The following is a 12,622-nucleotide window of genomic DNA, read 5'->3' on the forward strand; positions in this document are numbered from 1 at the left end:
ATAGAGTGGTCTGTAATTGTGAAAACTGAAACAAGCTCAAATGTACGGTTAAAAAAAAAAAAGGGGGGGGGGTTTCTACTGGAGTCGGGCAAAATACGTCCGTTAGTCCCTAGATTAGCTTAAACAACACGTTTAATCAAATTTAATAAAAATAAGCAAATTAAGTACGTACTGAGGCGTTGACATGTTTTTCGAGGTTATGAGGTAAGCGCTGAGCTATTTTGTTCAGCGACCTGTCACGTGACTGAGCAAGACTAAACGCCCGATTATTTTGTATATTTGCTTATTTATATTATTAGCTGTCAGAAGAGTTTGCTATGTGGCTTAACGCCTGCATACGCGTAGCTTTTGCGCTGACGTAAACATTCAGGTTACGCTGCCGCCGAAAAAAATTAATTCTCGTTTATCAAGGGCCAAGGTAAATGGTGTATATGCCACGGAAGAGGCGGGACTTCCGTGATTTTTGCACTTGAGCTTTGATTCCGGGTTTGAGTCCGGGTTGCGAACGCGCAACCGAGGCACAACAGCCCACAATTTGCAAAACTGAACCGGAACCAAAGCTGATGTTCAAAAACAGTCCCTGCTCTTTCGTGGCATATTGCTGCATTCGAGGATGGTCGGAAGTCGGAAATACCCGAGTTGAAACTTCCCAGTTCAAACCAGGCAGTGTGTCCGGGACGCGCCCTTGAACTCGGAAATTCCACTTGCGAAGTCGGAAATAAAAAAGGACCCGGACTTCACCGGCGGACGTCACAATGTGACGTCACTGAATGGCAAAACACAATTTACTTGAGTATAAAACTAGATAGCTTTCTTCATTCATAAATATTCGCCATAGCTTCACGTAACGCCAACGTACGTGACAGCATTGCCGCTATATCCCTGCATGAAATTATACGGTCAACTGGTGGTGAAGCTGCATTTAGCTATTATGCTGCACACAGATGGAATAGGCTACCAACAGAAGTGAAGTCAGCCCCGAGTGTAAATGCTTTTAAATCCAGGTTAAAAACTGCTTTTTTCTTATACCTTTGATTAGGGACTTTTAAACAGCTTTAATTGTTTTTTTTAAATATTATTTTAAACTTCCTTATGTTAAATGTTTTAAAGTTTGTTGAATAATGTTTTAAGATTGTTGTATGTTTTTTTTTTTTTTTTTTTTTTTTTTTTTTTGAAAATATGCGACGTTCACTGTAATTAGAAAAAAAAAGCACCAGATCTACTCAGTTAAAATGAGGCAATAGATTACAAGCCATATTTTTAATTAAATTTCACTAGCTTTTAATATACAATTAATATAAGTAGCTTTGAATAAAGAACGAAAAAGTCACCCCCCCACTCAAAAAATGTCTCCCGGGGTGAGAAATTCAACCCAGGCCACCTTTGTTTTTTTTACAATTACTGTTGATAATGCTGATTATGGCTTACAGCTTAAGAAAACTCAAGTATCCTATCTTAAAATATTAGAATATTTCCTCAGATCAAGTAAAAAAATTTTTTAAAAAAAGCCATAATCACAAATATTAAAACAATAAAAGGCTTGCAATATTTCAGTTGATTTGAAATGAATCCAGAATGTATGGCTTTTTTGATTATTTAATTGCATTACAGAAAATAAAGGACTTCATCACAATATTCTAATTTTCTGAGACAGTCCTCTATTTGTGGTTTAAACTATTGATGAAGGAAATGTTGAACTTATATTATTTGTCTTTGACAGCAACGCTTCCACCCTCCAAAAAAAACATCAAAGAGAGCATCAAAACTATTACAGAGTTTAAAATTGAAGACGATGGCAAGAAGTTGAAGGTAATTCGGATTTTGTCAGGCTCCACGAAACAAATAGTGACATTAACGTAATTTATTTGTAGATTGTACGGACGTTCAAGATCGAGACCAGGAAAGCCTCCAAAGCTGTGGTGAGGAGGAAGGTGGGCTTTTATAGTTTAGAGTGGAGTGGAAATGAAGCATCAGTGACTTGTTAAAATTTCCATCTTACTTCCAGAACTGGAAGAAATTTGGCAACTCCAACTTCATTACCTTGTGACCAATAAGTGATTACAGACACACAATTTGTTGTAGTAGGCAAAGTAATTTATAGACTTTTGTCAAATATGATCTATTTTACATCAAATTAGCCGAGCCGGAGCCCATGCAGCCTGAACAGAAAGAGACTGGCAAGTATGTGCCCCCCAGCCTGAGGGACGGGGGTGCGCGCAGAGGCGAGTCCATGCAGCCCAACCGCAGAGGTGAGGTCAAGAATTGAAAAGGGTGGGGGAATGAAAAAAAATTAATTTTCCTGGTGGATGATGCTTATAAATACCCCAAAACGAAATACGTCTGTAGCTGTCTACAACGCCACCATCCGTGTGACCAACCTGTCGGAAGACACCCGCGAGACGGACCTGCGGGAGCTCTTCAGACCCTTCGGCTCCATCTCCAGAATCTACCTGGCCAAAGACAAGAACACAAAAAGCAAATCAAACGTGTCCACGCGTCGCAGGGCTTCGCGTTCATCCGTTTCCACCGTCGCGAGGATGCGGCCAGAGCCATTGCGGGCGTGTCAGAAATCGGACACGATCATCTTATTCTCAACGTTGAATGGGCCAAGTAAGTTGACACTGCTTATAATGTGAAGGGTTTAAAAGTGTACTGACTGAGCACGTTTTTCTCTTTGCAGACCATCAAACAACTGAAGACTTCAGAATATTCCATCAGAAGGCGACATTTGTAGTAAAACTGTAGTAAAACATGGCTGCCTGTTACTCAAATAGGAGAATCCTCATCACTTTGCTTGTCACTGTTTTGTCAAATAGACATATACATTTCTTTGCTTGTTGAAATTAGCCAGTTTTTGTCTCCTGCATAAAAAAGTGATGCATAAAAAGTCTAATTTACCATCTTCCCTTTGAATTTATAATGCTAGTGAGATGGACACTTGGGCAATAACGATAACATCATCACGTGTTTTTTTTTTCTGTTTTTTTTTTAAAGGACGATGTATAGTATGGACCTTGGCAAATGGCACTTAATTTACATAGCGTTTTTCCACCTATAAGGCCCTCAAAGCAAAGAGCTTCACATTTTTGACTACCCATTCACCTACTGATGACGCAGCATCAGGAGCAATTCAGTATCAGTATCTTGCTCAAGGATACTTCGACATGGTCACAAAGGTTTGGGATCGAACCCACAACTTCTGGGTTGGGAGACAACCACCATACCACTGATGCACACCGCCGCGTCACGTTTCGATCTTATGAACGACACGCTGAGAACTATTTGGTCATCGACTCGTCACGTAACTGAACAAAACTGTAACCGTACGATTATTATTTTTTTCCATGTGCTTATTTTATTTACACTAGTTTTCATTTAAAAAATAAAAAAATAAAAATTTACCACGTGGCCTAATGGCTGCAAAAGCGTAGGGACTCTATGCACAAATAGCCGTGACGTATTCCGGGAAAATCTCTGAGGCACCGCCCTTTCCGGTAGTGGCAGTTGCCATTTGTTTTCCTTCAGAGAACCTCACCAGTTGTCAGCGTTTTGGAGTATATTTTCGTCATTGTTTCTTATGAGTGTGGTTGCGTGCATTTGTCAAAGCATCGAAGAAGAGTAGAGACAGTACATCACTGCTGTGCGCATATAGACAGGTTTTAACTGCCTTGTTTTTTTTCCTCCTCTTATGCTGACCACCGGAGACAGTTTGTTGTAATTTGTTAAACATTCGCAGGGATAACTCGATTGCACAAGGACGCCGTTTGTTAACAGTAGAACCAGAGCTGTCTTTTGAAGTTAAACTTTGATGTGTGTTGTGGTCCTTTACCTTGTGTTGGTTTTGTTATAGCAGGAGTTAACAGCTCTTTGTGTAGTGCTGTATAAAAAGAGGCAGACGGCAACTTGGGTCGGTGATGCCTTTACTGAACTGTTTTCTCTCAACCTGCATGTCAACAACATACCACAGCGCCGCCTAGCGGTCACATTAGTAACAATACACCACAGTGCGTTTTTACTCTGTTTACAAAATTATCTGTTTCTGCCTTTCTGGCTTTTTTACTTTTTATGTGCCTGTATGTATATTATTCCCATGCTGCCATTTTATTGTATTAAAAACCTAAAAATATGCATGAGTCATTTCATTATTCTTGCACCGCTGTCGAATTTCCATAACAAGCACGTTTCAGCATGTCACCATGGGCTGACATGAATAATATAAACAGCAGAGGCATCATTACATTTGCTTTAAAGTATCCTCCAGTCCTGACTACCAGCAATTAAAATTTGTCCTCCTTAGTGGACCTTTTTAAATCTGATTATCTCCCACCCAGTCCATACGATTGAATTAAATCCCTTTGTGATCTACAGAGGACATTCAGAGCTTTCCAATGATACCAAATGTGTAGGGGTGGGGCTTCCCTCAGTGTAAGCACTTTTTAGGGAATAGGAAAAGTGTACAGTATAACACTTTTTACTGAACAAATTTAGGCTTTAAATGTTGTTAGCATGTGTTCTATAAGACTCTTAAGAACACAAAGTATTTGAAATATTTTAATTGTATTTGAGTTTTAAAAAATGTCCTCTGTAGTAGACACACCATAGCTTAAAAATAAAAACTTTTTTTTTTATTTTTCAAAAAAAAAATCTTTTGCAGCATTCCAATTACTTCACAAATATTGGGGTATATCAAAATAAACATGATTGGACAATATTTTTTTTTTCCTGGTAGTCAGGAGAATATTGACGACTTCGGCGAAGAGTAGACTACAGACCAGAGAGGAGTTGTTGGTTGGTTGGTTGGTTGGTTTATTACGAAATATAACTTGAAATTAAAATGCAGTTAAAATAAAAACTTGAAGAAAGAAAATAATTCATCAATGTCATAAATTACATATTCAAAAGTAGGAAGAAGTGCATTTGATCTAGTCCTTCCTATTCTATCATGTTAATGTGCGAATAAACTGTTATCTAATAACGTATCATTAAAAAAAAAAAATGTGGACCCGTAGAGGAGCTACGATACATAATTTACATATAATAATAATAATAATAATAATAATAATAATAATAATAATAATTATGATAATAAAAAGTTTTCTAAGCTACTCAAACGGCTTGTATTTCCGTGTAGTAATCATTTTAAACAATTACGTCATTACCAGAGCAGCCTTAAGCCGTCCAAATCACGGCTCTGGGAGATTTAATTAGTAGTTGTTATTGCAAGGGGCGGCCCCTGTTCTTTTTGAGTGGGCTAAGGATTTAGGCTAAGAGTTTTACATCACATTAACAGTGCGTTCCAATGAAGTCTGCCCGCACCGGAAGGTTGGACTGCGGTCAGGCCAGCCTCCACTCGAAGAGACGAAGTCAAGCCAGCCGCCCCAACGATTGTTAATACTGTGCATTACGGGTAACATGGCGACGTACCGCTGCGTTGGCCACCTTCAAATTAAAAGCTGCTCAACACCTGGTTTAGGGTTTAAAATAAAGAATCATAAAAAAATAACGGTTTGTTATCCCAGAACCAGACCAGTTCTAAGGGACGCTACACCACCCCAGTTATCCAACTAAAGTACTTTAAACAAAATCTGATGTTGAATTTCAAAATAAAATACACTTGAAAATTGACATTTTAACTATTATTGCTGATTTAAAAAAAAAAAAAAAAACATTAAAAATGCATAGTTTGTTATCCCAGGACCAGACCAGTTCTAAGGGACACTACACCACCCCAGGTATCCAACCAAGGTACTTTGGACAAAATCTGATGTTGCATTTCAAAATAAAACTCATTTGAAAATTTGAAATCTCGACTATAATCCCAGATTTAAAAAAAATCATTAAAAATTCATGGTTTGTTATCCCAGGACCAGACCAGTTCTGAGGGACACTACACCACCCCAGGTATCCAGCCAAAGTACTTTGAAATCTCGACTATCAGCCATAATAGTTAAAATGTCAATTTTCAAATGTGTTTTATTTTGAAATTCAACATCAGATTTTGTTTAAAGTACTTTGGTTGGATACCTGGGGTGGTGTAGTGTCCCTGAGAACTGGTCTGGTCCTGGGATAACAAACCATGAATTTCTAGTGATTATTTGAAATCAGGGATTAATGTCTGAAAATCAAATTTTCAGATGAGTTTTATTTTGAAATGCAACATAAGATTTTGTTCAAAATCAGCAATAATAGTCGAGATTTCATTTTTCAAATGAATTTTATTTTGAAATTCAACATCAGATTTTGTCCAAAGTACTTTGGTTGGATACCTGGGGTGGTGTAGTGTCCCTCAGAACTGGTCTGGTCCTGGGATAACAAACCATGAATTTTTACCGATTTTTTGAAATCAGGGATTACAGTCGAGATTTAACTTTTTAAATGAGTTTTATTTTGAAATGCAACATCAGAGTTTGTTCAAAGTACTTTGGCTGGATACCTGGGGTGGTGTAGTGTCCCTTAGAACTGGTCTGGTCCTTGGATAACAAACCATGAATTTTTAATGATTTTTTTGAAATCAGCAATAATAGTCGAGATTTCATTTTTCAAATGAGTTTTATTTTGAAATGCAACATCAGATTTTGTTCAAAGTACTTTGGTTGGATACCTGGGGTGGTGTAGTGTCCCTTAGAACTGGTCTGGTCCCGGGATAACAAACCATGAATTTTTAATGATTTATTTTATTTTTTTTAAATCAGCAATAATAGTTAAAATGTCAATTTTTAAATGAGTTTTATTTTGAAATGCAACATCAGATTTTGTTCAAAGTACTTTGGTTGGATACCTGGGGTGGTGTAGTGTCCCTCAGAACTGGTCTGGTCCTGGGATAACAAACCATGATTTTTTTTAATGATTTTTTTTAAAATCAGCAATAATAGTTAAAATGTCAATTTTCAAATTCGTTTTATTTTGAAATGCAACATCAGTTTTTGTTCAAAGTACTTTGGTTGGATAACTGGGGTGGTGTAGTGTCCCTTAGAACTGGTCTGGTTCTGGCATAACAAACCGTTATTTTTTTATGATTCTTTATTTTAAACCCTAAACCAGGTTTTGAGGAGCTTTTATTTTGAAGGTGGCCAACGCAGCGGCATATCCGCATGTTACCATAATGCACAATATTAACAATCGTTGGTGCGGCTGGCTTGACTTCGTCTTTTCGAGTGGAGGCTGGCCTGACCGCAGTAAGGTTGGTGCGCTCATCCGGGGAAAGCGGAAGTCATTTGTGCATAGTTTGGTGAGTTTTCGTAAATGTTTAGGTCCCCAAAATGCGATCGTTTTCGTAGAATAGTCCAATTGACGATAATCGCGAACCAAATAAACTTTTATTCTGAATGTTAAATACAGGAAGTGATGTCACCATGGAGGCAACTCGCTTGCACTTTTTCGTCCTCTTCCGGTCCTGAACCTAAGCTAGCCGAGCGGTCGAGATGCCGTCGATTGAATACGACGAGTGAGTACTGCCTTCAACCAACGTCTAATTTCCATTTCTCCCCCGCATCTAAATCCAATAACATTCTTCTATCTCCCCCTCAGCTCCAAGCCCAGCTGGGCCGACCAAGTCGAAGAGGAAGTAGATGAAGGTAAAACACGCTCGCGCGTACTACGCTAGCATGCGTCGACCTAACTCGGTGACTGCTGACGAGCCCAGCTAGTGACTCACGCTTCCACGTGCTTGACGTGGAACTATGCGTGCACACTTTTTTTTTTCTTTCACGATGGGGGCATTATGAATGTCACTAATACACGTGAAAGTGGCACATTTGACGCAAGTAGACGAGCAGAAAAAGCGGCGACATATGCTCTCGGATGTGACGTAATATATGGTTGGGGGAAGCTAGTGTGTTAGTCAGTTGACTCGATAGTGTTCAAAGGGCTACTTTTTTTTCTTCTTTAATTTAAAATAAAGGCTCATGTTTCCCCCACAAAAATCCGTGTTTACATTCGCTTATAGAAACAGCTAATGATGACAATCTAAGTTTTGGTATTTGTTTTACTGTCTTCTGTGTTTTGGTTGAACCCGCTTCCAGCAGCAAGAAGTTGTTATTTTCTTTTTCTTAACAGATAAAGTGAAAATAAGTGGAAACTCCTAAATGTCACTTTTGCCCAAATATGTATGTAATATGATCCTTTCTGTGTGGTTTTATCCCCCCATTATTTACGGAAACTCACCTACTTGCAATGTTCTGACAAAACATGTCTGAACATTATTTTTATTTTAAAATACTGCTTATGTTATTATGATATTGTATTGCAGCATCTGTTTAATTGATAATGTCAGTCATAAACACGCCAAAGAAACAAACTTATCTGCTTAATGAAACTTTTGCGGCTGACTGTATCCATTAACAAATTACACTGCGACCGAGTTAGTCACTCAACAAGCCTCCATAAACAAGTACAACATTTGTTATTTTTGTGGCAAAATACTGTTTATGGTATATATGATATTGATTGTTTTGTAGCATCTAAGTTGAGACAATGCACGGTTACCCCGGGTTTACACCGGTTGCGGTTGTGGTGCGGTTGCGGTGCGTTCCGGCGACGCAAGCAATTAGATTCCATTCATTCGAATGGTGCAGTTTACACCGCTTGCGGGTGCGTTGCGTGTCAACTGCGTCTCAGCTGCGGCGTGCCGCAGCCCTTCCGCAAGGATAGCCTATTTTCTATTTTTGCCGGACGCCGCAGCGGTAGGGCTCCGGCAAATGGCAAGCTAGCACAAAACACATCGAGCGGGACAGGAAGACCGACGCAGTTTCAAAATAAATTTCCGGTTACCTTTCAAGATAAAACACTCGCCAGCTCCTGTTTCGCAAGCATGCTAGCAAAACGTGATGTGGGCATAGCCGGGCCTGGAGTTAAAGTGTGAGGTGCTCATTCACGGTTTGGACACCAGCGAACATGGACGAGGAGAGGTTTTTATTGGCGGTGGAAAGCTACAAAATAATAAAAGTCCACCTCTCTTTCTGCTTCTCTGTTGAGCACAGACTTTCTGTGTGTTTGTCGTCGTTTTTAATGCCACATGATCGCGCGCGGTCACGCGAGACACAGCGGGAAGTGGTCGGCGACGGAGCTGCCGGACCGCAGCTGTGCGGAGCCGGTGTGGATTGGCCAAAAAATTGACGCGTCCGGAGCACGCAGTCAAGACGCGTCGCACCGCACACGCAACCGGTGTAAACCCGGGGTTACTGTCGACTTTTAACACCCCCAAAAAACTGATAAACACTTGACAGAAACCCTTGTCTGCTGATGTTTAGGGGTGTCAGGATAAGGGGAATACCGTGATATTAAAACTGTCACATTATCGTCGTCATGTTCACAATATTTAAAAGGAACACATCTGTTAAAAAAAAAAAAAGGTCAGGTTGATTTCCATTTGTGCAGTTCTAGCACCCTCTAGTGGCTAGTTTATTAGTGGAATTTAATTTTCATTAGGGATGTTTTGGCCTTCGATGTTTAAAATCTATGCTAATTGTCAGATGAAAGGGAACCTAATTTGCTTGTGAAGCGATGAATGTGTGCTTGCATTAGCAAGTAAGTGCCTCAATATTGTTATTAGAGATTGTAGGTGGTTTATATGCATTGCTGTTATGTCCAAAAGCACAATATTGTGCTTTTGGACATAACTTTTTTTTTTTTTTTTTTTTTTTACACACTATTGTGATCTTTTTTTAAATATCGCCAGAGCCCACACAATATCGCGATAATTATCGTATCGCGTTGTTTGGATATCGTTGCATCCCTACTTCTGGTGTGAAAGTAGGATTGGTAGGATTAAACGCAGCATCTAGGTCTGTGCGAATGCAGCTGTGTTGGATCCATAAACAGACTTGCGTACCAGCACAGGCCGCCCCACGAGTACCATTCTTTATTTTTAAGGCTACAGCAATGTTTGAGGTTATTTGTAAGCATTTGAAAGTGTTTTGATATCATAGTTTGTGGTTTAAACTATTGATGAAGGAAATGTTGGACTGATTTTTGTCTTTAACAGGAACGCTACCACCCCCCAAAGAAAATATCAAAGGGAACATAAAAACTATTACGGAGTATAAAATTGATGACGATGGCAAGAAGTTGAAGGTAATTCGGATTTTGTCGGGCTCCACTCAACAAAAAATGACAATGTAATTTATTTGTAGATTGTACGGACGTTCAAGATCGAGACCAGGAAAGCCTCCAAAGCTGTGGCGAGGAGGAAGGTGGGCTTTTATAGTTTAGAGTGGAGTGGAAATGAAGCACCAGTGACTTGTTAAAATTTCCATCTTACTTCCAGAACTGGAAGAAATTTGGCAACTCCGAGTTTGACGCCGCGGGTCCGAATGTGGCCACAACCACCGTTAGCGATGACGTCTTCATGACGTTCATCTCCAGCAAAGAGGTGAGGATCGGCTCTTGCTCCGAGGGAACTCTGCGGAATGGGTCTGATGAGTTGTCTACTTTACCCCAGGATCTGAACGCCCAAGACCAGGATGAGGACCCCATGAACAAGCTGAAAGGACAGAAGATCGTGTCTTGTCGTATCTGCAAAGGCGACCACTGGACCACCCGCTGTCCCTATAAGGACACCTTGGGCCCCATGCAGAAGGAGCTGGCCGAGCAGCTCGGCCTGTCCACCTCAGACAAGGAAAAACCTGCCGGCTCAGGTACTGTGTGGATATCCAGTGCTAGGGTGGGAATGAGCTGGTGCTAATCAATTGCATTACCTTGTGACCAATAAGAGATTACAGTCACACAGTTGTTTTAGTTCGCAAACTCAATTATAGATTTTGAAAAATATCAATTTTATGTCATATCAGCCGAGACAGAGCCTGTGCAGCCTGCACAGAGCAAGACTGGCAAATATGTGCCCCCCAGCCTGAGGGACGGGGGTACGCGCAGAGGCGAGTCCATGCAGCCCAACCGCAGAGGTGAGGTCAAGAATTGAAAAGGGTGGGGGAATGAAAAAAAATCAATTCTCCTGGTAGATGCCGCTTATAAATACCCCAAACCAAAATATGTCTGTAGCCGACGACAACGCCACCATCCGTGTGACCAACCTGTCGGAAGACACCCGCGAGACGGACCTGCAGGAGCTTTTCAGACCCTTCGGCTCCATCTCGAGAATCTACCTGGCCAAAGACAAGAACACCGGGCAGTCCAAGGTGAGCCGTCTCCACACTCGCCGTTTTTCCTCATAGCTGAACACAAAAAGCAAATCAAACGTGTCCACGCGTCGCAGGGCTTCGCATTCATAAGTTTCCACCGTCGCGAGGATGCGGCCAGAGCCATTGCGGGCGTGTCAGGATTCGGATACGATCATCTCATTCTCAATGTTGAATGGGCCAAGTAAGTTGACACTGCTTATAATGTGAAGGGTTTAAAAGTGTACTGACTGAGCATGTTTTTCTCTTTGCAGACCATCAAACAACTGAAGGATATTCAATCGAAGGCCACATTTGTTCACTAAAATATGCCTGCCTGTTACTCTAATAAAGAGAATCCTCATCATCACTTGTCACTGTTTTCTTAAAGAGACATATTTCTTTGCTTGTTGAAATTAGCCAGTTTTGTCTCATGAAAGAGTTGGCTACTCTGTGATGATGCATTAAAAAAAAAAAAAAGTAATTTCCCATCTCCCCTTTGAATAAATAATCTAGTGAGATGGGCACTTGCGCAAGAGGCCTACAAACATTCACCTTTGGGTGCAGCAACACTCAAACTTGAATTTGAATGCATTTGCATTACAACCCTTTTTTTTTGTTAACTTATCTCCCATTACACTGAAGATGTACAAACCTCTTTATACTGCCTTTACAGTGACTTCCTAATAAGGTATTTTGGGAACAAAACTGCTTCTTAAACAGAATTCCTGATCTAACAAATATCGGCCGGTTGTAACTTTTGCAACCTCATAACAGACAAAGGAATCTTAATTTAATTTCTTTGTGACAGTTCAGGCTGTTTGAAAGCGCTATATAAATAAACTTGAGTTGAGTTGGACATGCCACCGTGGGGGTTGGGGGGCCAATAGCATCCCCAACAGACAGACAGCCTCCATCCGCTCTGACTGACACAAAATTAAAAAGTCAAAGGGTTTCAGAAACGTACGGAGCCCCGAAGGTGACATGGTAGAAAAAAAAACAACTTTGCGTTCCCGCACAAAACATCTTTGCATTCCCTCGCAATGCAGTTTTGTGAAGACCGTTTCTGTTTTCTTCTATCGCCTTAGTTCTTGTTTTTATTTCCTATCACAGTAGGTAGAGTTTTGCTTCTGTTTAAGTTCCCACATTATTTTCCCACATAGGTTATAAAATAAATATGCACAAAATCAAGACTTGTTTACTGTGTTTTTCATCAATTTATAGTAGCCTAACCTCAAAGGTGAAAAAAAAAAAAAAATTGTAAAAAGGGTTCATTTTAATGACTGATTCAACAAGGTTCTCATCTGTTATCCTGATAAAATTATCAAAAATAGATGTGGGGCTCCACAGGCTTACTCAGAATTCATCTAAATAATTAGTTTGCATTTCCTTCAATTAATGAGTCAATTAATTTAATAATTAATTATTGATTTAGTAATTAATTGGACCGATTTCCGTTACACTGGCAATACTTAATATTGTAATTAGTTACCAAGGGCAAGACAGTTATT

The 12,622-nt window shown here is 40.0% G+C and overlaps 1 protein-coding gene, 1 long non-coding RNA gene and 1 pseudogene across 3 annotated transcripts; 2 read left to right on the forward strand and 1 right to left on the reverse strand.

Moving 5' to 3' along the window:
* Window positions 1-63: 63 nt before the first annotated feature.
* Window positions 64-4,126, forward strand: LOC144001707 (eukaryotic translation initiation factor 3 subunit G-like; annotated as a pseudogene). Its single transcript, XR_013278558.1, has 6 exons — window positions 64-1,004; window positions 1,721-1,809; window positions 1,872-1,931; window positions 2,006-2,249; window positions 2,347-2,610; window positions 2,681-4,126. The product of XR_013278558.1 is annotated as a eukaryotic translation initiation factor 3 subunit G-like (transcript).
* LOC144001714 (uncharacterized) lies at window positions 1,705-3,955 on the reverse strand. Its single transcript, XR_013278562.1, has 3 exons — window positions 3,830-3,955; window positions 2,379-2,450; window positions 1,705-2,197 (listed from the first exon to the last, which is right to left on the reverse strand). It is a non-coding gene; the product is annotated as an uncharacterized LOC144001714 (long non-coding RNA).
* A 2,977-nt stretch (window positions 4,127-7,103) lies between the features above and the next one.
* Window positions 7,104-11,481, forward strand: LOC144001719 (eukaryotic translation initiation factor 3 subunit G). The gene is made up of 11 exons (XM_077496268.1): window positions 7,104-7,228; window positions 7,339-7,444; window positions 7,528-7,574; window positions 9,983-10,071; window positions 10,131-10,190; window positions 10,265-10,369; window positions 10,439-10,634; window positions 10,788-10,898; window positions 10,996-11,132; window positions 11,210-11,316; window positions 11,387-11,481. Exons 2-11 carry the CDS (start codon window positions 7,422-7,424, stop codon window positions 11,400-11,402), a joined length of 891 nt encoding a protein of 296 aa, XP_077352394.1. The 5' UTR covers window positions 7,104-7,228; window positions 7,339-7,421; the 3' UTR covers window positions 11,403-11,481.
* The last annotated feature ends 1,141 nt before the right edge of the window (window positions 11,482-12,622 follow it).

Source organism: Festucalex cinctus, chromosome 1 (assembly GCF_051991245.1).
Source record: "Festucalex cinctus isolate MCC-2025b chromosome 1, RoL_Fcin_1.0, whole genome shotgun sequence".
Classification (NCBI taxonomy): Eukaryota; Metazoa; Chordata; class Actinopteri; order Syngnathiformes; family Syngnathidae; genus Festucalex; species Festucalex cinctus.

Coding starts and splice junctions, on each gene's coding strand:
- LOC144001719 (XM_077496268.1), top strand. CDS start 7,422: ATGCCGTCGATTGAATACGACGA. Junction 7,445..7,527: donor CCGTCGATTGAATACGACGA/GTGAGTACTGCC, acceptor TCTCCCCCTCAG/CTCCAAGCCCAGCTGGGCCG. Junction 11,133..11,209: donor AGAACACCGGGCAGTCCAAG/GTGAGCCGTCTC, acceptor CACGCGTCGCAG/GGCTTCGCATTCATAAGTTT.